A 26631-nucleotide genomic window follows, 5' to 3' on the forward strand; every position below is an offset into this window, starting at 1 on the left:
GTAGACGTGGCTAACTCTTAACTTTTATAAAGAATATCTCTTTGGATTTGAGACTTTAGTCTTTGCAACTTTACAGATCTTCTTTATGCACCAAGAGCTTGTAACACTCCAAAGAGAAAGGAAAAATTGAAATCGCATCATATGACCCCTTTAAATTTAACTGCGTGTTTTAGGTTTTTATTCTGTTAGATTTTAATTTAAATATTAGGCCTATTTCTTTTACTCGTGTTATAGCTCGATTAGAGGTTTGCTGAGGCCTCCTTGTGTGGTTATTGAGAATCACTGGGATACAGAATATTTTAAAGCACAAGTCTGAAATCCCATATGCCTGCCTCAATCATTAATCACTGTAACCAAAGTTAAATGATATACAGTATATTTCATTTTATGCATGGACAATGTGTTTAACATAAACCAACATTTTGGACCAATTAAACTACCTATGCTAACACAGGTTAATTTAGGCTAAATCTATTGAACCATGTTACCCATTTTGACGTAGTTTATTCTAATTTTTAAGGATTTCATTAATGTGTTTATATATGATATAATATGATAATATGTTTATATAGGATACACAAATCAGGGTTTTAATCTAATCAAACGCATTTCAAATTCTGGTATGCAAATTCTGTATTTAGTGCGGTGGACAAATCCCATTTTCTGAAGCAAACCCTTAAAAAAGTAGTTTACTTCAAGTTTATTTTATTAAGTATACTTAAGTAAAGTTCAAGTATATTTTTAAGTATACAAATATCAGTGTACTAGTTTTATACTGCAAGTATACTCGTAAGTTTTCTTTAAGTGAACTTTACATCATACTTTAAGTATACTACTATGTCCCTATACATAAAAAGTAGACTAAAAGTATACTTTCCTATTTTTTAGTTTAGAAGAAGTATACTAATTTGAACACACTTGAATAAACTTCTTTTTCGTAAGGGAACACTAGCATTTTCTTGCTATTTGTTGATTAGAGGCCAAAAAGTTGTGAAAAATGGTGATGACTTTTTCTTATCTGTAAGAGATATCATGACTCTGGCAGTGTGACTGGAGGTGTCTCGTGATGAGGGTAATGCTTTTATGGATCGACCCCTTAATATTTTATTAGGGAGCAGATGAACACTGGATAAACACAACATGAACCACAGGTGCTTTTGGATCACTGTCAGACTACCAGAATCAACAATTATACAGACATTACGTTATGATTATATAGTGAATTATAATATCTGATCCCGTGAACGCAACGCTATGGGATAAAGAATATTAAAACTCAGATTTTGTATTTTTCCTTTCGAATGTAGCCTACTGTGGCAACGTAACTCACCTTATTTTGTAAGGGCTGTCGCTGAGAGGCCGGACTTTTATTTTGAAACGTTGTTTTGGCTGCAACCCGGAAGTGCAGCTCGCGTAATGATCAGTAATCTGATCATGTGAAACAATAAGCTGAATGATCAAAACACTGGTGTCAGGAAGCGTTTATAATATGTTTTTAGAGTTTATATCAGACCTGCGCTTCGTCTGTGAGGTGAGAGAACTATAATATCGCACTTAAACTGTCATCTAAGAGCAAATACGTGAGTGTTATTTACACTGTTTACACATATGCAGGTTAAGATTAGCAGACTATCATCATCCACTACGGTTATTTATAAGTATAATACTTATGAAAGGTAGCAGGTACTTTGGAGAATCATATAAATACCATGAGAATATGATCATATTTGACGTGTTGTGTACGTATATAAATGTAAATAGGTATTGTACTATGGTATTACTCTGTTTAGCAAATGGTAACGTTACCATGGTGATATTATGATAGTTTTGGAACTGTGTACCATGTAAACACATGAATATGGTAATTTAGTACCATGATATACACACAATATCAAATATCAGCACAATACACCACTGTTGTGCCTAAACAATAAACATGATTTATAGTGTGATACTTTCGGATTGATTCTCTTTTTTAGATATAATGTCAGACCCTTACTCAGTTCTGGGGTTTGTGAGGAGAGGTCTGCGGTTAGATGTGTTTAAGGATGTTGCTCGTCAATATCCAGTCATTTTCTGTATCTTCATCTTTATGATCTCCTCCACCGTCATCCTCAACCAGTGAGTATCTTAATCAAGACATATTCTGCAGCATTTTATTTTTTCCCCTGTCGAACAAGATTTTTGCACCAAAACTTTTGTACCGGTTTAGTTTGTCATGATCATTTTCCACCCTCTCTCTGACTCTTTCAATTGAACAGGCTAATTACTGTACCTTTAAGAGCTGTATATGCAAATGATCCCAGTTATGATTGGTGATTAACAAATCTATACCCCTTATCTTTCCAGATATCTCCATATTCTCATGATATTCTGGTCATTTCTGGCTGGAGTGATCATATTCTACTGCTCCCTCAGCCCCGAATATCTGCTGCCGAATATTCTCATCTCAATCAAGACCAAGAGGAAAGTAAGTATTAGTAAAAGCAGATAGGTCTAACTTTAAAACCACTGTTGTGGCCATCAGGATTTGAGGAATGTCTAGTCAGAAGCCAGGAGTGCGATCATGAGAGTCTGTTATAAGAGATTGTTTGGTTCCACAAAATCATAAAACTTGCAAGTGAGACTTTCTGTTTCTTCAGTGTATGTTTGCCAAAAAATGTGTGTGCATACATATCATTTGTGTGTGTGTGTGTGTGTGTGTGATCATTGCTGTATATTTTTGTCTAAAAGCTGCATGGTGGTAGCCTTACTCCAGTGTTCAATATTTCAAATGTTAACAATAAGCATCAACATAGCCAAAACATGATATTGTAAAACAATCACAGAATACGCATTTACACACCACATCTTCCTCCTCTTGATAATGCTTAATAATAACAGCAGTAGTGGCCTTTAACCTACTGAGATGGGAGCCTCAGTAAATTGCACAGTCTTAAAATAAAGGAATGAAAGGATGTTTGCACCCTTAAAATAAAGGGGGCGGAATCAGGAAAGGTCCCAGAGCCGGGACTCAAGCTCAGGTCACACTATATATTGGAGTGCTGCCCATAAGGCTATAACATTGTAAAAAGAAAAACACACAACAACATAGCTAAGATTGTAGTAAATTGGGGTGGGCAGTATGACAAAAATTCTGATTCATATGACTAATTTTACTTCATGGTAACAATATATTTCACGATATAGTTTTTTTTATATATGTAGTTATTCTGAAAATCGACAAATGGGCTTTATATAGTAAATAAACTCAAATACTTTAGAAATGAAAAGTACTTCACCTTGTTTGATTTTTCTTTTTCTTTTATTTGGTAAATTATTTATTTGTGACCCTGGACCACAAAACCAGGGTCAGTTTGTTGAAATTGAGATTTATACATCATCTGGAAGCTGAATAAATAATCTTTCCATTGATGTATGGTTTGTTAGGATAGGACAATATTTGGCCGAGATACAACTATTTGAAAATCTGGAATCTGAGGGTGCAAAAAAATCTAAATATTGAGAAAATCATCTTTAAAGTTGTCCAAATGAAGTTCTTAGCAATGCATATTACTAATCAAAAATTAAGTTTTGATATATTTACGGTAGGAAATTTACAAAATATCTTCATGGAACATGATCTTTACTTAATATCCTAATGATTTTTGGCATAAAAGAAAAATCTATAATTTTGACCCATACAATGTATTGTTGGCTATTGCTACAAATATCCCCCAGCGACTTAAGACTGGTTTTGTGCTCCAGGGCACACTTAACTTTTAGATTAACTCAACTTAAATTCAACTTGCAGGTGTAATTAAATTTTAGATAAGGTGTTTCTGAATGATTTTTAAATCTCATGTTACTGTTTTACTTCGATCAGGTTATAATATCTAAATATTTTATATTGCAACATTTTATTCATAATAAATTACATTTACTTCCTTTTTAATTTTGAAGGAGACTATTAATACTAGTTATATTGTTTAAACGTGTTCCTGGTATTTGCTTATTATTCTGCGTTTTTAAGGGGCTTGTTTTGTTCTTTTTGTAATAATTCAATTCAATTCAAGTTTATTTGTATAGCGCTTTTCACGATACAAATCTTTGCAAAGAAGCTTTACAGAAAATTAAGTTTCTGCAATATATTTAGTAGTAGCTTATCAGTGGTGACTATGTGAGTTAATGCACATATGACAGAAATGTACGGAAAACATATGGCAGAAATGTACAGTAAAATTCAGTTAATTACGTAATCAAACACGATGAACACTATTAACAGCAATTATTATATGTTGCAATCAAACTTACAGCAAAAGTATTATAATATTATAATAAGTTAGTATTATAATAACTGGCAATCCTTCACCTGGAGCTTTAATCAAGAGAGGGAAGAGTTCAATAGTGACTAGAAGGAGAGCAACAGTATGCAAACTGAACATACACTAGACAGCTACTGTTAGTTACTTTAAGTAGCTTAAAGGGTTAGTTCACCCTTTAAAAATGAAAATGAAAATTAGCTTGTGTTTTACTTACCCTCGAAGCAATCCTAGGTGTATTTGACTTTCTTCTTTCAGACGAATCCAGTCAGAGTTATATTAAAAATGGTCCTGGCTATTCCAAGCTCTATCATTGCAGTCAGCGGGTGCGAAGCAGTTCCAGCGGATGACGCAGCATGTATGCGCAGCGCGCGCCTCTGAGGTATGCTAGTCTCGCGAGTTTGTTTACAGGAGCAAAGGAAGCAAAGTTTTCTTACTTTAGCAAAGGAAAACCAGTCTCCCCTTGGTTTATATCGAAATCCTCCGACATTTTTATTTGCAAATCCTTGGTTTGTACTTCTAATTCGTGACCGGCGTTTGTTTTGTTCTCTTTCAGCGCTCGTCACTAATCATGCAACGCATACGTGCTTGCCGAAATCCTCCGACATTTTTATTTGCAAATCCTCGGTTTGTACTTCTAATTCGTGACCGGCATTTGTTTTGTTCTCTTTCAGCGCTCGTCACTAATCATGCAACGCATACGTGCTTGCGTCATCCGCCGGAACTGCTTCAGTGTATGACAATCAGCGGAAGTGAGAGAAAAGTGTTTATTACATTTGAAATATGGATATTTTTCGACACATGGATTCGCTACAGGAGGACTTTATTCACGTTTTATTATGAATGCGCGAGCTTTATTTGACGACTTGTGGACTGTTCAACTGCAATACACACCTTATAACCATGTCATTATTTGACTCCAGCCCGGTGAAGACTGACACGCCACTCAGCCGTTCATATTCACCTCTCAGTGTGTAATCACGCGCGCGTCTTCTGCATCATTAAAATGTGATCGGTTCATTTGAGTGACAAGTTGAGAGATGTATCGAATCACAGGCATTTATTATTAGCTGGTTCCGATCAGTCTCTGATCGTTTGGAGTTAGAAAAATATAAAAAGCGCTGTTGCATTCTCAATATTTAGTAATTTTGCAAATTCCGTATGCACAGAATTAAAAAAAAAATCTGTTACAGTTGACATTTTATACCACGGTAATGATATAATGTTGTCAAACCGCCCAGCCCTAGTTTACTCCAATCTATAGACTCAGGGCTGCAGAAGGCAGGTCTTTTGTGCTGGATATAAAACATTCATCATGCCTCCCACAGCTGGAATCACGATTGCTTTTCAGAGGGGGAAGTCCAGATTGGTTGAAATCATGATCACCCCAGGCCCGGGGCAAAAGGTCCAGTTGTGCCCACTCATCAGCAGCCCTGTGTAGAGTATGACCAGGTGTTTTCAAGCAGCTGGTCTTACTGTAAGATGCCCTTTCAATGCCAACTGGTGCTTAGGAGTATGGTGGGAGTATTGGTCAGTCCCACAGCTACAATAGTTTCAAAATGATTGTCTGACACCTCTCTTGTGCAGATGAACACAACTAGGTTTCCTGGGGTCGCTAGGGATTCTGGGCCCTTTGCACAGAATTTGCCTTGAGGCCCCACTCGAAATCACGTCGAAATCACCCTCCAAACCACATTGTTGTGGGCCCCTCTAAGCCTCTGTGCCCAGTACACTCTGTCTCTCTTTTCCCCCGGTTGAGACGCTGCTGCTAGGGATGGTCTCAGTGTCTTCAGTCTAGTAAATTATCAGCATGTGTAGCCAACCACTCTACCAAGTTCATCTGGTAGAATCTGAAACACAAAGAATACAAAGCATAAAGCAGTGGACGTTTGTGATGGGGAATCAAAATTGCCTGTTTTATATTCCCACCGCCCTCTTACTTCCATGCAGTGTGGTAGGCAAACCTTATTAGTAAGCAGTGTTGGATCCACTTTTCACCATTCGAGGGACCCATCACACCCTATAAGGATAAGTTCTTCCTCATGTTCTGCTCACTCCCCAGTCCCATCATTGGCATGCGCTCACCTGCCCTTTACTTGAACTCAGAAGGACTTTATATGGGCCTTCCCACACCTTAAGTCTACACCCTAATGTAGATGTTGTTCCCTGGAACAAATGTATTCCTTTGCCTGTCCAGTTGTGCAGCTTTGGTATGCTCCACAAACAACTCTGCCTTTAGTGGAAGAGCAGAGAAAATTACAACAGGGATCAATTTGCCAATACACTGATAACTCTGTAATCTACAGTCAGCCGCTTGGTACCATCAGGTTTTCTCACTGTCCACATGGAGTCAGTGGAAGTGGATTGGTACATAATTATGACCCCTCTCTCAACCAGCCATTGGATGGCTGGTACAGTTCTTTCCACCGTGTCCACACTCAGTGGGTATTTTCGAGTTCTCAACTGTAGAGTGCCTGCAAAGTGTGCCTTGATTCTGAGATAAACTCTTATGTTCGAACTCCTTGTTTCTTGAGATGGGATTATTAATGAATATTTGACCTTGGTTCTTTTTTACTGTCTTACTGTAAGATACGCTCTCAAAGCCAGCTGCTAGGGAGTATGGTAGGGAATATTGGTCAGCCCCACAACTACAATAGCAAAATCATCTGGAACCTTCTTCGGCACGGCTCACTTTGCTTGATCTTTGGTTCTTTCTTTCTTTGCTTGATGTTTGATTTGGTTCTTCTTTTTCTTCTTACATTCTATCCTCTTTCCCACAAATACCAGCACTCATCTATAACGGGCTGATGTCATGGGGACCTCTGAAAAGCAGGGGTCACCCCAAGTGCCTATGCAGCTGGGTAAGCTGACCTGCTTGTCTCTTGCATAGGGTCCAATAATGAAGCCACCATTGACACTAGTGCTTTTTTCAGATCAGGGCTCAGGCCTTATAGCCATATCCCAACAAATGGTCCCTTGTTACCCTGCCGCTTCAGCAAGTCATTAGGGTCAGTGTCTCTCGCTACCATACCAGAGTGCATAATGCATGCTTGACATAAGTCTCATGATGTAGTCTGCCCCATCGTTCCTGGCCTTGTGATTAACAGACGTCACCTTGGACCAATCGGTTTTACTTTTGATACAGTCTTTCAGCAACTGTGAGATCACTTCCCACGCATCGTTCTCCACTCCAAATTCCCAGATATAATTTCCCCCTTGTGGTCAACCTTCATGTGGCCCAAGAAATCTCCAGCTTCCCTGTGACTTATGCTCTTTGGATTCTATTTTCACAGGGTGACCTATTCCTATTTTCTTAGCTCACATATTAAGTGTTGTTTGGTCTGGTGGTTTAAAGTTGTAATAGGTCTCAGCTTCCTCTCCGCTACTCTTTAACTACTACTGCTATTAACCATAAGGGGGCAACGTTTGAGTGCCTCCTTTTACTCCCGGCCTTCTGGCCTCCAGATAGTCTCAGGCAGGAAGGAATCTGTGACATTTTCCTGATCAGTGTCTGTATCTGAGTCTGCCTTAGACTGACTGCACATACATGCCCTCCACCATTCTGAGGTGACAGAGATCTGGATACAGAGAGGAAACTGGGGGAGCATATGCAACAGCAGCTGAGCTAACTGAGCTCACTCACAGATTATTGTCCATTGGGAGTGTGCAGCTCACTTTCAGATGTTCACTGTTGTCTCTGTAGATCTTGTATCTTGTTACGGTACTAACATTAAAGCAGAGAAAAAAAAACATGATTGGCTCCCAACTCCCTGCAGAGATTTCCACAACTTTTGAGCAACAGCTTTAACAGCGACAGAAACAATGTGGAAAATACAACATCTTGAGGAGGGAGAAAGGAATTTGTTTGTCTGAAGTCTTCAGTGTTCTTTTATGCGCACCACACGAATCACTCACAGCTTGGACAGTAATTACGGTAATTATCTGAGCCAAGAAGCAATTGAAAAAAAGATAGAGGCGGAGAAGTGCACATAATAGCAGGAGAAAACCCTAAACACGCCATCTAGACACAAACACATTGTAACCACAATTAAATAAATAAAACTAGATAAATATATGTTCTTGGTCGTAACAATCACTAACTTGCTAACTTTTTCTTCCAGTTTATTATTAAGCCTCCTAATATGCTCCTCACATTGGGAGTTTTCAATCTTGTGACGGTCTTTCGTTACTTTGTCTGTATGCCTTCAGTGCTTCGAAGAAATTATAAAAGTCCACCTATGCCTTTTGGCAACCAACCAAGGCAGTGTATAGTGTTTTTATATATATATACTGTTTATATATATTAGGTGATATGTAGGCTATTTATATATTATATATAGGGAACATGTTCAAGAAACCAGTTTGAGATGATTTGAGCTTTGTGACATGGCACGTTATCCTACAGTAAGTACACTGATGGGTACACTGTGGTCATAAAAGGATTGATAGGCTAGGTCAGCACTAGCAGCAATTCTCATGTTGGCTGTGGCTTCTAAACAATGCTCAGTTGGTACTAAGGGGCCCACAATGTGCCATGAAAATATCCCCCACACCATAGCACCACCACCAGCCTGAGCCATTAATACAAGGCAGGAAACATTCATGCTTTCATGTTGTTTACACCGAAATCTACCCCTACAATCCGAACATCACTGCAGAAATCGAGACTCATCAGACTAGGCAGCCTTTTCCCTATCTTCTTTATTTGGTGAGCCTGTAAAAACTGTAGCCTCAGTTTCCTGTTCTTAGCTGACAGCAGTGGCACCTGCTGTGGTCTTCTGCTGCTGTAGACCATCTGCTTCAGGGTTTGACGTGTTGTGCATTCAGAGATGCTCTTCTGCATACCTTGGTTGTAACGAGTGGTTATTTGAGTTAACATTGCCTTAGGAACCAGTCTGTCCATTCTTCTCTAACCTCTGGGATCAATAAGGCATTTTTACCCACAGAACTGCTGCTCACTGGATATTTTCTCTGTTTCGGACCAATCTCTGTGAACTCTAGAGATGGGGTTTCAGATAAAGGGGAAACATGATACTGGTCACAAATCAGCACTCTTGGAATGCCACTCACCCAATCAAATTCGAGGACCTGAACTAACTGTTGTATGAACCGATATATTGGCCTTGGCAATACTTGACCATTAGGATAAGTGTTCCCTCTGCTTTGTGCCATTTTCAAAATCTTCCTTGTGTTTTGTGACTTTTCAATATCTTTTGTAAATAAAAGTTTATTTGTCATTTCAACAATATTGTGTACAACTTTGGTTTGCATTATGAATATATTATCGGCAATATATAGAATACCTTGCCTCTAGATATTAGCCAAAAACCTTATTTATAAATCAAGTCACCTTAATTTATGTAAACTGATTGTTTCAAAGTGGCGTAATAGTAATTAAATTACAATCAATGATGCAAACTTCATTAAATATGATACTAATTCAAATTCGGCTGTAAAGCAACTCTAAAAAGTTAATAGTGTCATTATTTAGCTCCAGTCTGTTTGGTGTTGATTCAGTTCACTTCCATAACAATGTTGATTTGTCGATTATGAAATAAATTTGATTCAGCTATAAGGCATCTTTACAGAAGACAATAGTGTCATCATCCAGCTCAATTATTTTACGTTTTGTTGTCATCCGATAGTGTCAGTACTGTCAAAGTGATAATATTACTGAATATTTAGTGTATTTTAAACCCTTTTGAAACTTTTACTGTATTAATGATTGATATACTCTATATCTGTGTATCCTCAGCCACAGAAACAGCAAGAATTGTTCCCGCTGGGTCACAGTTGTGCAGTATGTGGGAAAAACCAGTGCAAACGCCACAGGTATGATCAACTTGGGCAAATGTCAACCCAAAACCAAAAGAAAGAAATAAGAAATTATATTTAGAATAGAATGCTGCAGGGATGACATATTTTTGCTGACCAAAACCTGGGAATGTGTTAGCATTTTAGCACTTCCAGTTATTTCTGTCAGGACCACTGTCATCAAAGATGATTGACAATTAGCATACAGTTTGGATTGGCGGTATGGTTCTGTTCTGGGCAAGAACTCCCTGCGCATCCATGCAGCCTAGCATGGATAAGAGCAGGGAGAGCAGCAATAACCCCCCAGAGTAAACAGAACCAACATAAATGTATTGCAGATATCGTTAAAGTTCAATAATGTTATGTACACATTTTAAAATTAGTCTGATTCAAAGGAGAATCAGAAGGCTGAATCCTGACTGACAGAGGAGGAGCTGGGGATGGAGGAGGGTAATTAGCTATTGAGCAATGTGAAAACTGCTGATAATACTGAGGGACCTTATATATGAATGCTTAGATAGGTGTCGTATTCCTATAGGTAGATGGGGATCAGCTGAGAGTCAGCTGATGTGAGCTTGACTAACGTGACCGGCCAGAACTAACGCTACGCTTGATATCATTGAGTTTTTAAATGGGTTTTTGGTTAAATGTCTGTGGTGAACACAAGCTCAAGATGTTTTTACACCATTAATACACCATTAATATCCACTTGTGATTTTTTTTAAGCCTTTTCTTGTGAATTATTATATTCAATATGTTATATTGAAGTCATGTGACTACGATGTAGTTTATTATAGCTTACGTTTAACTATTTCATTTTGGCTATTGTATTTCGACTTCAGAATTCATAGGTGTGTTAAAGTTCAAGATTATTTTATACTTATTTTCTGCAACATTCCAAAAGCCAAATGGAAAAATCCATGGGTTTTTGTTAAGGGAACCAGGTCGATGCAGACGTCTGGGTCTGTCTAGAAAAGTACAACATCACTGCAGTGCTCTATAAAGAAACTGAAGTCTATTTTTTGGACAAGATTTTATGTTCACAGTGTTACATTACATTCCTGACAAGTAAGCACTTTTAAACCCTTCGCCACCAGGCACCAGCCTGCTGTAATGTGGGAAAAAATCCTATTTAAGGTTTGCTGATTTAAGTGCAGCTACCAATGGTAGTATCTCTTAGCATCTCTGTGTTTGAGCAAGGACTGAGAACATGATATTGGGTTTTGAAGACTTTCTTTCAAGTTTTGCATTTTACACTATCCATCTTAAAATGCAAAGACAAATTCTGTCTTGAAAAAGACAAACCAAACCAAAACAAATAATTCTGTAGTATTCTGCAATAAATTATTAAAGCACAATATCAGTCGTTTTGCATTTGGAAAGGTTTTTGCTTAAATAATGAGGATGTAAATGTAACTCTTTGTGTTTTTATTCCAAAGACCTACCCTTCTGCTGGAGAACTATCAGCCATGGTTGGACTTAAAAGTGCCGTCCAAAGTGGATGCCAGTTTTTCAGAGGTAGACTCATAATGCCAGTCCTGAGTAAAATTATATATTATATAAGCAAATTAATAAATCAAACTAATAAATCCTTTGTTTGACTTATCTTCAGGTTTTGGAGTTAGTGCTAGAGAACTTTGTGTACCCATGGTACAGGTATGGCTGCTTTAAATGCAAAAGTTACTTTTATTACAGTGTTTTAGCTGAAACAAAAATGTAAGGAATTTTTTTTCTTTTATGATGTTTTGCAATCAGAGATATTACAGATGACGAGGCGTGTGTCGATGAACTGAGACAAACGATCCGTTTCTTTGCTGCAGTTCTGGCTCACCGAGTACAAAGAGTACATACACCTTCACACAATTCAGCACTGATATCACAATTTACATACTGTAGCTTTCTGTAGATTTATAAAGTGGCATACTGACTGAAGCTGTCTTGTAGGTGGATGTTCCTTTAGTTGTGATGGACAAAATGATGAAGGCAGCTATGAAGCACATTGAGATCATGGCAAAAGCACAGCAGAAAGGTGCGTCCTGTGATGAAATCATTCAATATCAGAGGAGCTTAGGTCTAGAATTCCACTAAATCATCTAACTATCAAAAAGATGGTTGGTTCTTTGAACTGAAACATGGGAGTTCCTTTCCCATAGTTGCATGCATTGAATTTTGGCACCATCAGTTTAATCAATTTTGTTAACCATCTTTTTGTTTAAATGGTGTGAGCAGTGAAGAATACAGAGGGTCTCCAGCAGGCAGCACTAGCCGAATACGGTGCCGATCTGCATGTGGCCCTGCGGAGCCGCAAAGATGAGCTGCTGTACTTGAGGAAGCTCACAGAGCTGCTGTTTCCTTGCGTCATGCCCCCTAAAGCTACAGACTGCAGGTACATCTCACACACACACTGGACACTCCTGTTCAAAAGCTTGGGGTCAGTACGTTTTTTTTTTTTTTTTTAAAGAAGTCTCACCAAGGCTGCATTTATTTGAAAGAATACAGTAAAAACTGTAATATTGTGAAATAATATATACAATATACAATCATGGTTTCTATTTGAATATATTTTAAAATGTAGTTTATTCGTGTGATCAAAGCTGAATTTTCAGCATCATTACTCCAGTTTTCAGTGTCACATGATCTTTGAGAAATCATTCTAATATGCTGATTTGCTGCTCAAGAATTATTATTTCTTATTATACTCAGTTTTAAAAACAATTGTGCTGCTTAATATGCTTGTAGAAATCATAATATTTTTTTTCAGGATTATTTAATATATTGAAAATTCAAAAGAACAGCATTTATTTATGTGAAGCAGATTTTTTTTGTAGCAATACAAGTCTTTGCTGTCATTCAATTAATTTAATGCGTCCTTTCTCGAAAAAAAAAAAAGCATTCTTTTTTTTTTTTTCTTTGTGGTTCGTTCTCAGATCTTTGGCCCTGCTGATTCGAGAGGTCATGACAGGTTCTGTTTTTCTGCCAATAATGGACTTCGTGGCTGATCCTGTGAGTGTAACAGCTTACCAGCATTCATTTTTTTTTTTCTTTGTGGTTCGTTCTCAGATCTTTGGCCCTGCTGATTCGAGAGGTCATGACAGGTTCTGTTTTTCTGCCAATAATGGACTTCGTGGCTGATCCTGTGAGTGTAACAGCTTACCATAAATGAGGACATTAAACTAGATATTTTCTCTTTGTCCTTCATTAGTACATTAAATTGAGTACAGTTGTCCATATATATGTATGCATAATATATTGTATGTATGTATATACAGTGGGTACGGAAAGTATTCAGACCCCCTTAAATTTTCCACTCTTTGTTATATTGCAGCCATTTGCTAAAATCATTTAAGTTAATTTTTTTTCCTCATTAATGTACACACAGCACCCCATATTGACAGAAAAACACAGAATTGTTGACATCTTTGCAGATTTATTAAAAAAGAAAAACTGAAACATCACATGGTCCTAAGTATTCAGACCCCTTGCTCAGTATTTAGTAGAAGCACCCGTATATACACACACACAATATTGCAATAGCTGCATTTGATACACCATATAAATGTAAATAGATGTAATGTAAATAGTTGTATTACTGTGAGGGAATCTTGTAGTTGTTATTCATATTCATGAATATGCTTTATTCCAGGACACAGTGAATCATATGGTGCTCATTTTCATTGATGATACTCCAGTGAGTGATTGAACCAAATTAATTATAGTCTGGTCAATCAGCCTTTTCCTGCCATGTAAAAATTTTTTTTCATTTTTTCTGTAATTCCTGCTTTTAGCCTGAACCAGTTACTGACCCTCCATCTGCGCTGGTGCCCTTCCTGGAGAAGTTTGCAGACCCACGCAACAAGAAGTCCTCGGTGTGTACTTTGGTCAACTTAATATAATGCTTTCAGGATTTTATCAAGGCATCTAAAGAAAAGAGTTGTAGTGAGAAGGTTGATCAATTTCAAATTTTACTTACGACAGCATTTGAGTGTTTTTTGAGTTCTCGTGTCTAGTAAATGTCTCAAACAAAACCTTACAGGTCGTTTCTTTTGTTTGTTCTTCCGTCAGGTGTTGAAGTTGGATTTGAAGGAGATCAGAGAGCAACAGGATCTGTTGTTTCGTTTTATGAGTTTCCTGAAGGAGGAAGGAGCGGTACATGTCCTGCAGTTCTGCCTGACTGTGGGTGAGGACATGCATTTCACTGCACACAATGCATGATGGTCTCATTAGTAAATAATCTGATGGGGTGATGTGGGTTTCTGTTACCAAGTATATTCATTATATAGCAGTCATATGCTAACATAAAAATTACAAAGAAGGATCAGAGAATGAATTTCATCTTCAAGCAAGGTGGGAAGATGGGCACACTTTTAAATCTTCATCTTCTGTGGCTTTTCTTATCTGTCTTTCTCTCTGATTTTGGTCTATGTCATACCCAGCTCAGAAAGTCAGGTCCAGTTGGGTTCGAAAGAAATCTCTTAAATCTATTAAAATTGGACTCAAAAAGACCAAAGACTGGGCACACTGGGCACCAGTTATATTGTGGTTCTCACATGCGGCATCAGATGATGTTTTGATCTTCACACAAGGTGCCAAATTATGAAGTGAGTTTTGGTCACCCGTCACTTAAGGTGAGTGTGGGAGTGTCAGAAGACTGACAGAAGATGGTCACATTAGTAAAACGTCAATGAAAATTTGCAGTCAAAGTAGTTCCACTCAAAAGTAGTTCCCTAGGTAAGCAGCTTGATGTTGGTTAATGCATTAAATTCGCATATTCGGAGTTCAACTTGAATCCCATTCAAAATCCACATGGGGATTTTTTAAATGTTTTTATTTTGGGTTCACGTAAAATTCCTGATCACACTGATTGAGATTACTACATTGCATTCCAAGGTACACTATATGTATAAAAGTATTGGGACACCTGATTGACACTTTGCATTCTACATTCATAGACATTAATATGAAGTTGGGCCTCACAAGATTGTGTAGTGTTTCTGTGGGACATTTTGCACATTCACTTCGCATATTCGGAGTTCAACTTGAATCCCAATCAAAATCCACATGGGGATTTAAAAAATTTTTTTCTTTTGGGTTCACGTAAAATTCCTGATCACACTGATTGAGATTACTACATTGCATTCCAAGGTACACTATATGTATAAAAGTATTGGGACACCTGATTGACACTTTGCATTCTACATTCATAGACATTAATATGAAGTTGGGCCTCACAAGATTGTGTAGTGTTTCTGTGGGACATTTTGCACATTCACCCAGTAAAGTATTTGTGAGGTCAAGCACTGATGTTGGATGAGAAGGCCTGACTCAATCTCCATTCCAGTTCATCTCAAAGGTGTTGGGATTGAGGTCAGGGCTCTGTGTGGGCCAGTCAAGTTCTTCCACACCAAACTCATCCAACCATGTCTTATGGACCTTGCTTTGTGCTCTGAGTCACAGGCATGCTGGAATAAAAAAGGGCCTTCCCCAAACTTTTCCCACAATGATGGGAGCATAGAATTGCCCAAAATGTCTTGATATGCTAAAGCATTAAGTTTTTCCTTCACTGGAAGTAAGAGGCCGAGCAGACCAACCCCTAAAAAAACAGCCCCACACTATTACCCTTCCTCCAACAAACTTTACACTGTCTGTACAATGCAGTCAGGCAGGTAATGTTCTCCTGGCATCTGCCAAACCCAGATTCGCCCATCAGGCTGCCAAACAGAGAAGCGTGACTCGTCACTCCGCAGAACAGGTTTCCACTGCTCCAGAGTCCAGTGAAGGTGTGCTTTACTCCACCCTTTCCGATGAGTTGCTGCCGTTCCTAAACGCTTCCACTTTCCAGTAATACCATGGAATAGCGATGTCCTATTCTTGAACGAATCATTCTTTTGAGCCGGTTCTCAGGAAGTAACCAGTTGAGGCAGTTCACAAAATCAAACTGAATCGACACAAAACACACAGCTGAAGTAGCATGTTCGATTCAAAAAGAACCGAATGAGCCGGTTCAGGTAACTTTCTAAGTTTGCAGAGGATTACTGAGATTCTGATGAGTGAGTTGCTGACATTATATGCACGTGTGTATCACCGAGTAACTTTCTTTAAAGGGGTCATATGACGTTGCTACAAAAGAACATTATTTTGTGTATTAACCGGTTGAGCCAGTTCACAAAATCAAACTGAATCGACGCAAAACACACCGCTGAAGTAGCATGTTCGATTCAAAAAGAACCGAATGAGCCGGTTCAAGTAACTTTCTAAGTTTGCAGAGGATTACTGAGATTCTGATGAGTGAGTTGCTGACATTATATGCACGTGTGTATCACCGAGTAACTTTCTTTAAAGGGGTCATATGACGTTGCTAAAAAAGAACATTATTTTGTGTATTTGGTGTAATGAACGTACTTACAGTCTGTGAGTCAGAAGTGCCGGAATTGTAGTCTACTCTACCAGGATCAGGAAACAGTCCTCCATAAAAACTCGCCCTGCTCTGCATCTCTCTCTCTCTCATTCAGCTCACTGTTCCACCTGTTCCATTTATACACTTATTTTCACATACTATAGTTATGAGAAGCGTTATACATTGAACAAACTAAGCATTAACACATGTTAGACTGCACCCCATAAACTCAATCAAGCCTAGAAAAAAAACAGTCAACCACCCCTTTAAATAGGCCTACATTTCTATTAAAACTGAATTTTACTATGGTTTATTGTGCATGCAGATTAAGTTGCTAAGCTAAATCAATGAGTTTATAAAACTGGTTTATTCTTTCTGTATTTAAGCATGTAGAACATATCAGCGTTTAAGCATCAATGTCTGTAATGTGTGCTGTAGGTGCGAAACTTTTAGGAAACTTTCCCAAGATGTAGGCTACTCAGTACTGGTCTGTCTTATCAAACATGGATGATCAGTGAATGAAATTGTGACCACAGACATCATTAACTTACATGATTGAAAAGCCATAATCAGCAATATGTGTTTACACAACATTATTTTAATTTTTCATTGATATAACATGACACTGAGTTGTTAGAAAAGAAATGCATAGTGACATCATTGCATGATGACTTTATGAACCGATTAATCGTTTTTTCTTTAACCGTTTCATTGAACTGAACTTTCCGCAAGAACCAATGAATCAGACTTTGTATCATTACCATGGAATATCTACCAGGGATGAAATTTCACGAACTGACTTCATGAAGGTGGCATTCTATCACAGTACTATTGAATTCACTGAGCTCTTCAGAAATACCCATTTTTTCACAGATGTTTGTAAATGTAGGCTGCATGGCTAGATGCTTAATTGTATACACTTGACTTGTGGTAATGGGTCTGAATGCAACAACTGAATTCAAAAATTAAGAGGTGTGTCCCAATACTTTTGTCCATATAGTGTACTCCGAAAGTGAAGGCTTGCTCGACGGAGTTTGTCTTCTGCCTCTCTGGGCCAGAGACTCAGAAATTGATCAATCTGCTTTTGTCTGTCTTTGTGATGGACACTCGAGAAGTGATGTACAGTATAGGTTGTTGTCTCGCTGGTCGAAGAGGTAGTCTATCTTTTACTGTCTTTTCCCTCACAGGCCAGAGAATCTGAATCTTTTGAAAAGTTTAAGCATCAATGTCTGTAATGTGTTCTGTAGGTGCGAAACTTTTAGGAAACTTTCCCAAGATGTAGGCTACTCAATACTGGTCTGTCTTATCCAACATGGATGATCAGTGAATGAAATTGTGACCACAGACATCATTAACTTACATGATTGAAAAGCCATAATCAGCAATATGTGTTTACACAACATTATTTTAATTTTTCATTGATATAACATGACACTGAGTTGTTAGAAAAGAAATGCATAGTGACATCATTGCATGATGACTTTATGAACCGATTAATCGTTTTTTCTTTAACCGTTTCATTGAACTGAACTTTCCGCAAGAACCAATGAATCAGACTTTGTATCATTACCATGGAATATCTACCAGGGATGAAATTTCACGAACTGACTTCATGAAGGTGGCATTCTATCACAGTACTATTGAATTCACTGAGCTCTTCAGAAATACCCATTTTTTCACAGATGTTTGTAAATGTAGGCTGCATGGCTAGATGCTTAATTGTATACACTTGACTTGTGGTAATGGGTCTGAATGCAACAACTGAATTCAAAAATTAAGAGGTGTGTCCCAATACTTTTGTCCATATAGTGTACTCCGAAAGTGAAGGCTTGCTCGACGGAGTTTGTCTTCTGCCTCTCTGGGCCAGAGACTCAGAAATTGATCAATCTGCTTTTGTCTGTCTTTGTGATGGACACTCGAGAAGTGATGTACAGTATAGGTTGTTGTCTCGCTGGTCGAAGAGGTAGTCTATCTTTTACTGTCTTTTCCCTCACAGGCCAGAGAATCTGAATCTTTTGAAAAGGTTCATTTATCCCTTTGTTCATCACATTTCTCTCAAAAGAGAAGTATATTACAGTTTGAATTTGGATCTTGCATGCATTCATTTCTATGTGCAGAACAGTTGTATTTGTGTATTACGGCTGTTGTTGTCAGCTGTCATTAAGAATACTTATTTCTCTGAAAAAGTATGAAGTTTATGTGTTGAGTTTACATCAATTCTAAGCTTTTCAAACATACAGTAGTTCTGAATAGATTTGGATGGATCTTACTAAGCTGATGGTTAGGCCAATGTTGGGCCACCACTGAGAGTCTGCTGCCTAGTTTTTGCTGTGTTGTCCACCAATTGAGCATGTTTAATGGTCAGTGGAGAGGGATCAGACTGTTTGGCTGTTCAGCTTAGAAGATGCATGCTAGCTGGCTATTGGCTGTAGTCTTTTCAGTCTGTTTAAGTGTCTTTTTTTTTTTTATCAATGAGTTTATAAAACTGGTTTATTCTTTCTGTATTTAAGCATGTAGAACATATCAGCGTTTAAGCATCAATGTCTGTAATGTGTTCTGTAGGTGCGAAACTTTTAGGAAACTTTCCCAAGATGTAGGCTACTCAATACTGGTCTGTCTTATCCAACATGGATGATCAGTGAATGAAATTGTGACCACAGACATCATTAACTTACATGATTGAAAAGCCATAATCAGCAATATGTGTTTACACAACATTATTTTAATTTTTCATTGATATAACATGACACTGAGTTGTTAGAAAAGAAATGCATAGTGACATCATTGCATGATGACTTTATGAACCGATTAATCGTTTTTTCTTTAACCGTTTCATTGAACTGAACTTTCCGCAAGAACCAATGAATCAGACTTTGTATCATTACCATGGAATATCTACCAGGGATGAAATTTCACGAACTGACTTCATGAAGGTGGCATTCTATCACAGTACTATTGAATTCACTGAGCTCTTCAGAAATACCCATTTTTTCACAGATGTTTGTAAATGTAGGCTGCATGGCTAGATGCTTAATTGTATACACTTGACTTGTGGTAATGGGTCTAAATGCAACAACTGAATTCAAAAATTAAGACTTTTGTCCATATAGTGTACTCGAAAGTGAAGGCTTGCTCGACGGAGTTTGTCTTCTGCCTCTCTGGGCCAGAGACTCAGAAATTGATCAATCTGCTTTTGTCTGTCTTTGTGATGGACACTCGAGAAGTGATGTACAGTATAGGTTGTTGTCTCGCTGGTCGAAGAGGTAGTCTATCTTTTACTGTCTTTTCCCTCACAGGCCAGAGAATCTGAATCTTTTGAAAAGGTTCATTTATCCCTTTGTTCATCACATTTCTCTCAAAAGAGAAGTATATTACAGTTTGAATTTGGATCTTGCATGCATTCATTTCTATGTGCAGAACAGTTGTATTTGTGTATTACGGCTGTTGTTGTCAGCTGTCATTAAGAATACTTATTTCTCTGAAAAAGTATGAAGTTTATGTGTTGAGTTTACATCAATTCTAAGCTTTTCAAACATACAGTAGTTCTGAATAGATTTGGATGGATCTTTGTGGCCTCTTAAAGCTTACTAAGCTGATGGTTAGGCCAATGTTGGGCCACCACTGAGAGTCTGTTGCCTAGTTTTTGCTGTGTTGTCCACCAATTGAGCATGTTTAATGGTCAGTGGAGAGGGATCAGACTGTTTGGCTGTTCAGCTTAGAAGATGCATGCTAGCTGGCTATTGGCTGTAGTCTTTTCAGTCCGTTCAAGTGTCTTTTTTTTTTTGACCCACTGAGGTGACTCTGCAGTCGGCTTTTGATACTGCTAGTTCTCTGACGTCAGTTTGGTGTGTCTGGACCTTTAGAAATGAGTTTCAAGATGGTTAAATGGCAGTTAGTTCATAAGAAGCTCCTTGTGGACCAATGGGAAGTCTTCTCCTTTCCATGCCTTGCACTGGGATCTTCTTGCCTTTTAAGATATATCTGGAAGCTGTTCTTAGCAGCCTTATATGATGACTTGTTTATGTTAGTCCACCAAGATCCAAACACAATGTAGAAAATCTTTCTCCACTGTGGAAGTCAGAGAGGGGCTGCATCATAGTACTGGGGCCTGGAACTTTTTTTTTTTGGCAGACGAATCCCTTACACTGTGTGTGGTGTTTTTGTGTGGTGAAATTGAGCAAAAACAGACAATACTAACAATATTGTGTCAAAAATGTAACAAAATTAACATCTTGTTATTGAACAGTTCAAATCAATATTCACATTTGCAATCGTGCTGATATTCGGGAAAAAAGCACTCCTGCTTCTGTGACATTGTTAAACTATACCATGTGATATAAATACAAAAACCCACACAGGGACATTTTTTCCCCTTCATATCTTGAACTTTAGGGGCATATAACTGCATTCCAATAGGCTCCTTCATGCAGTCAGTCGTCATCCTGAATCATGTTCGTCAGAAACTGCAAGCCGTTTTAATGACGTATGGGACGGGGTGTGTTAAATGCGATAATTTTAATGTGTTATTTCTTTAAAAATTAATCGCACCAAATTAACACGTTAAATTGATGTCTCTAAGGTATACACATATATAATGTATATATATTATTCAGTCGATCAAGAATAGTATATCATGTATTGTGAACAATTATTTCATGATGTTAATGTATGCACTGCTTAAAGTTAAAATGTTAACTAAGGCTAAATGAATCGTTCACTCAAAAACCAGTCCTTTATGTTTTTGTGTGTAGAGGAGTTTAATGACCGGATCCTGTGTCCTGATCTGAGTGACATGGAGATGCAGCGTTTGCATGAGGAGGTGCTGAAGATCTATGAGACGTATTGTCTGGAGGAGAGCATCGACAAGATCAGCTTTGACCCCTTCATCATAGAGGAAATCCACAACAGTCAGTCTCATTACGCTTTTCTGTGCTGCACATGTGTCGTGTGCCATGGTCTCTCATTCTCTCTGTCTCTGTCACTTCCTGCAGTCGCTCAGGGGCCATATACAGGGGTGGTGAAACTCCAGACGATGCCATGTCTGTTTGAGGCCTATGAACATGTGCTGTCTCTGCTGGAGAATGTCTTCACCCCCATGTTCTGCCACAGCGATGAGGTAACTTCCAGGAAATGCCATTGCAGAGCTGCTTAAGATGGTGTGTTTGAATTCTCCATCATGCGTCTGTCTCTGTTCTTGCTCAGTATTTTCGGCATCTGCTCTGGGGTGCTGAATCTCCTGCTAGAAATTCAAAGCTAAACAGGTGAGTTTTCTCATATGTGTGTGTGTGTGTGTGTGTGTGTGAGCTGCTGCTAAACTCACACAGCAGCGGAATACAATTTAGACTGCTATAGAAGGTTCTGTTTACATGGTTTGATTATGAAAAAGACTGACACCTCATTTGAGAGCAATTCAAATGAAGAAAGGGTTAAATATTAGAATAGTAATTTTGCTGTTGTTCAATAAAATACAATTAAAATAAAATAATAAATTATTATTAGTAGTATTAGTAGTAGTAGTATTTCGCGGTACAGTAGTAGTTTTACTAAAGTAAAAATGTCTTTACAAATATTTTAATGATTTATTAAAACTAAATATTTTGACTAATAATTATTAGAAATATTAGAATCCCCCCTTCTTATTATAATGTTTACATTTATACATTTTTTAACACTGGTTGTGCCACCTTCATTTATGTTGATTTTTATAATCATTGTGTTATAGTAGTACAAAATCTAACAAATTTCAGATTTAGAATAATAGCAATTAGCAAAAATAGGCTTTATTTTTTACGCAAAATATATTATAGTTTCATTTTGATTTTGTGTGAAAAATTGGAGAGATTAATTGAACACTTGATGACATTGTCATTACTTTTTACACCCGGGTTAAATCTTTCTTTGCTGTATATTCTGTGTGAGCGAGAACGCTCATACAACATGAATGTGAGTGGGCTTCATGATCACACAGTGAGTATTATGCACTTGATATAATTGCGTGTGCATGTGTAGCAGTGAGAGACATCTGTAGACAGATTGTATCCTCTTTTGCCTGTTATTCCAGGAATTTGAGTTTGGATGATTTAAGGTAAGTGCATTGTTGAGGTTTAAGTGACTGTTGTCCAGTGCTCTCACTGCATGCCATATAAAGCTGCCTGAAAGTCATAAGACGTGCCTCAATGTCATGAAGGATAGTTAAACCGCTTTGAAAGGAGAGTTGGGCAATATATCAGATATATGTCAGATAACTTGACGTTTTCTCTATTTAAAGGTTGTTAAAGGGGTCATGAACTGAGAAACCAAAATCCCCTTGATCTTTTGACATATAAGAGGTCATTGTACTATAAAAACATCCTGTAAGTTTTAGAACTCAAAACTTTCTCGTTTGTCTAAAAACAGCAGTCTGCCAAAACGACAGCTTGTGGAATGCTCTACTCTATGATGTAATAGTGTGGATAACCACCGTCTCCGCAGAAGAAGATCAAAGCCTGCTTTTACATTGCTGTCTGTTTAGCCCCGCCCACAATTCTACAGCACTGCCTGTTTAGCCCCGCCCACTGATTCTACGTCACTGCCTGTTTAGCCCCGCCCACCGATTCTACAGCACTGCCTGTTTAGCCCCGCCCACCGATTCTACGTCGCTGCCTGTTTAGCCCCGCCCACCGATTCTACATCCCTGCCTGTGTCCGCCCACTGATTCTACATAACTGCCTGTTTAGCCCCGCCCACCGATTCTACAGCACTGCCTGTTTAGCCCTGCCCACCGATTCTACAGCACTGCCTGTTTAGCCCTGCCCACCGATTCTACAGCACTGCCTGTTTAGCCCCACCCACTGATTCTACATCACTGCCTGTTTAGCCCCGCCCACTGATTCGCACATATAGTGTTTACGAGAGAGGCGAATGCACAGGTCTACGCAGAAACCAAATGATAAAGATGCTCTGAAGATAACAAGACGCTGTGCAGTGCCAAGCTGTGGAAAAACAGTCTTTGTGTTCCCTTCCTTTTGATCCCAACGTTAGGAAATAGTGGATGAAATTTATTTTTAATAAAGATCCAGGTCGCGCCAGTAAGAACTCGGTCCTTTGTTCACTTAATTTTACCGCAGGTTCGTTTACAAACAATTAGAGGTGTGCGATATATATCGTCTGCGATAATATCGTAATTGTTGTTTTAACGATGTGCGATTTGACATTATCGAGTATTTTGCAAAAAAAACATTCAAAAGACCCCTACAGAGTGCCTGCTTACATTACGTGAAGTCTAGACTAGTGTGTGCATATGCATTTAGAGTGTGTTCTTTCACTGCATGATTCCGTCTATTACAATACATTTAGAATGATCACAAAGTCAAGACATGGCGGCAGAAAATGTATATATTTATACCACTTCATATAGCCTAGTTAATCAATTTCACATGAAGAGTGCCGCTTTTCTCCAAAAATGACCATGATTACAAATGATTTTTTTTTTTACAACAGTTCAATAAACAAGACGTTAATTAAGAGACTTACGTTTTAGACACCATATTTCCTGTTTTTGCTCTATTTCGACAACCAAAATCATTCCAAACACAGCCACAGCACTGTTTTGCGTCTCTGAGCAACATGACGGTGTTTCATTCCTGAATGAATCCATAAATGATTCGGATCAATAGCAATGACTCACTTATTAACAGTGACTTGCTGCCCCCTATTGGCGGTTTTAATTTCACATTCAGAGTATCTTTTATTATTTCCTTAAGATACCAGCACAATAACACACTCAGCAAAATATCGTCTAATTATCGTTATCGATAAAATCCCAGAAAACATCGAGATATTATTTTTTGTCAATATCGCACACCCCTACAAACAATGCACAATACGACGCGGGATTTTCAGAAAGATTGAAATTCGACACGGTATTTTCAGAAAGATTGAAACGAACTGTTTTTATTACGTGGTCACTATTGCTTTGTCTGTTATTACAGATCGTTTGATACTGTATGTATTGAGTTATTTATGTGTTTTTGACCTAAATCACAGCAGCATTCATCTGTGAGGAATGTACGCTGTCAAACACACAACTGTTGGCCAGCATAGTAGCAGTGGGCGTTTACTTCCGAGTCTACAATCCCCCACGCCGATTAAAACCGAGCCTTCTGATGAGGGGGGTTAAAAATAGTTTCTTGATGTAGAAATCTTGATAAAATTATAAGGGGACCTAAGAACAGTCCAAAATAATAATAAAAAGGCAGTTCATGACCCCTTTAATAGCTACTCTCACTAAAAATATTCACCCTTTTAAACATTTTTAGAACAAAACAGTGTCACAAATGTCAAAATATATAGAGTGGGGTCAGAGTCTTAGACCACTTCTAAAAAAAAATTCTATAGTACATCCCAAAGAGAATCTGATGTCATTCAGTGGAAACAAGAAGACACTGTACAATGTTCATTTAAGGGTTTAAATGAATAAACTAGCATTCTTAACATGTGATCTCAGACTTTTGGACCCCGGGTCACCCCGCTATACAAAAATCACTGGAAAATAATGAGAAATATAGATTTTTCTTTTTCATATCGTTATATTGCCCAGTTAAGTTTTGTATTGTTATACTGTTATATTGCTCATCCCTATTTGATATCTGATGAGTATTTTATAGGTGAAAACATCAGGCTTTTTCATTTGGTCCTTCGTCTTCACACCAAAATGATTCTAGGAGATGGTTTACAGTTTTTACATGTTTATTCTGCCAATTTTCCCAACTGGAGGTCAGGCTTTACACGGGTTTGACAGTGTGAATGGCTGTTAAGTCAGCTGTTCATTGCATACCTAAAAATAATAATAATAATAAAAACAAAAATTTAAATAATAATGGTTGGGAATATGATCTGGGAATATCAACAATCATCTGCTTTTACTGAAATCTTGACTCAGTTTTTGAGGCTCTCTCACACCGGACACTTAGGAATGGAAAATGGTTAAATAAGTTAAGCACTTCCTCTGAAATTTCCATCTGATCTCATAGCATATTGAATTGTACTGTTTTGGCAACAAATGAATGTAGAACAGGAGCACCACATGAACACAATGGATTACAATCGTCATCTTAATGTAACTTTGCAGAGAAGTCACGTTACATTTATTTTTATACAGCACTTTAGTCCAGCAGCTTCACAGTAATAAACAGGAAAATATTATGTAATATAATATTATGAAAGACTTCAAACTCAGCAGTTTCTGCCTCGCACACTTTGGCAAATCCAGCACCTAGTTCTTCCTCCCAAGCTCTCATGTCATCAACACAGTTTTGTTCTTTGTCAGACTGATGTTTATTTATTTATTTAGTCATTTATCAGACGCTTTTATCCAAAGCGACTTACAAATGAGGACAACAGAAGCAATCAATTGTAGTATTAAAACAACTAAAAACAGATCCAAAACTAAAAGCTAAAACTTTATAAATGCTACCTATACACATTTTAAACATAAAGAAATTAAATAAAAATGACAAATGCTTACAACAAAATTTCAAAACTTAACATTTAAATGAAAAACAAAAAAATAAAGCTAAAAACAATTCAAAACATTGATGTTCTGACATGTGGATATTGCATTGCAGTTGGGGAATCTGTTTGTATCTTGCAATATTTTATTACATTTTTTTTTTTTCTGCAAGTGTTCTTCAGTTTTTCGGTGCAATAGGAGTGAGGTGGCCAGCAAGTGCACTGTACAGTGTTTCCCACAGGTCTGAAATATACGAAATATAGTACTGGTAGAAAAGGCTGGCATTGCCCACTGGCACAAAATGGTCTAGTACATCTGACAAATAATGTGTAACCTTTAAGATAATATGTGACCCTGGACCACAAAACCAAATATTTGTAGCAATAGCCAAAATACATTGTATGGGTCAAAATGATTGATTTTTCTTTTATGCCAAAAATCATTGGGATATTAAGTAAAGATCATGTTCCATGAAGATATTTTGTAAATACTGTAAATATATTAAAGCTTAATTTCTGATTAGTAATATGCATGGCTAAGAACTTCATTTGGACAACTTTAAAGGCGATTTTCTCAGTATTTCGATTTTTTTTGCACCCTCAGATTCCAGATTTTCAAATAGTTGTATCTCG

General features: G+C 37.7%; 1 protein-coding gene across 1 annotated transcript in view; it reads left to right on the forward strand.

Annotated features, from left to right (window-relative positions):
- Positions 1-1414: 1414 nt before the first annotated feature.
- Positions 1415-26631, forward strand: part of LOC107731514 (sorting nexin-14-like) — a 55173-nt gene continuing 29956 nt past the window's right edge. The window contains exons 1-17 of the mRNA XM_016542617.1: positions 1415-1531; positions 1980-2121; positions 2350-2470; positions 10057-10133; positions 11555-11633; positions 11728-11771; positions 11871-11958; positions 12060-12144; positions 12345-12501; positions 13043-13118; positions 13759-13803; positions 13901-13981; positions 14178-14292; positions 21261-21416; positions 21501-21625; positions 21712-21770; positions 22571-22594. Of these exons, the coding sequence (XP_016398103.1) occupies positions 1985-2121; positions 2350-2470; positions 10057-10133; positions 11555-11633; positions 11728-11771; positions 11871-11958; positions 12060-12144; positions 12345-12501; positions 13043-13118; positions 13759-13803; positions 13901-13981; positions 14178-14292; positions 21261-21416; positions 21501-21625; positions 21712-21770; positions 22571-22594 (1469 nt within the window). The 5' untranslated portion in view covers positions 1415-1531; positions 1980-1984. The remainder of the gene's footprint in view (positions 1532-1979; positions 2122-2349; positions 2471-10056; positions 10134-11554; positions 11634-11727; positions 11772-11870; positions 11959-12059; positions 12145-12344; positions 12502-13042; positions 13119-13758; positions 13804-13900; positions 13982-14177; positions 14293-21260; positions 21417-21500; positions 21626-21711; positions 21771-22570; positions 22595-26631) is intronic.

The sequence above is a fragment of the Sinocyclocheilus rhinocerous genome, unplaced genomic scaffold, assembly GCF_001515625.1.
Source record: "Sinocyclocheilus rhinocerous isolate Xijiao unplaced genomic scaffold, SAMN03320098_v1.1 scaffold819, whole genome shotgun sequence".
NCBI lineage: Eukaryota > Metazoa > Chordata > Actinopteri > Cypriniformes > Cyprinidae > Sinocyclocheilus > Sinocyclocheilus rhinocerous.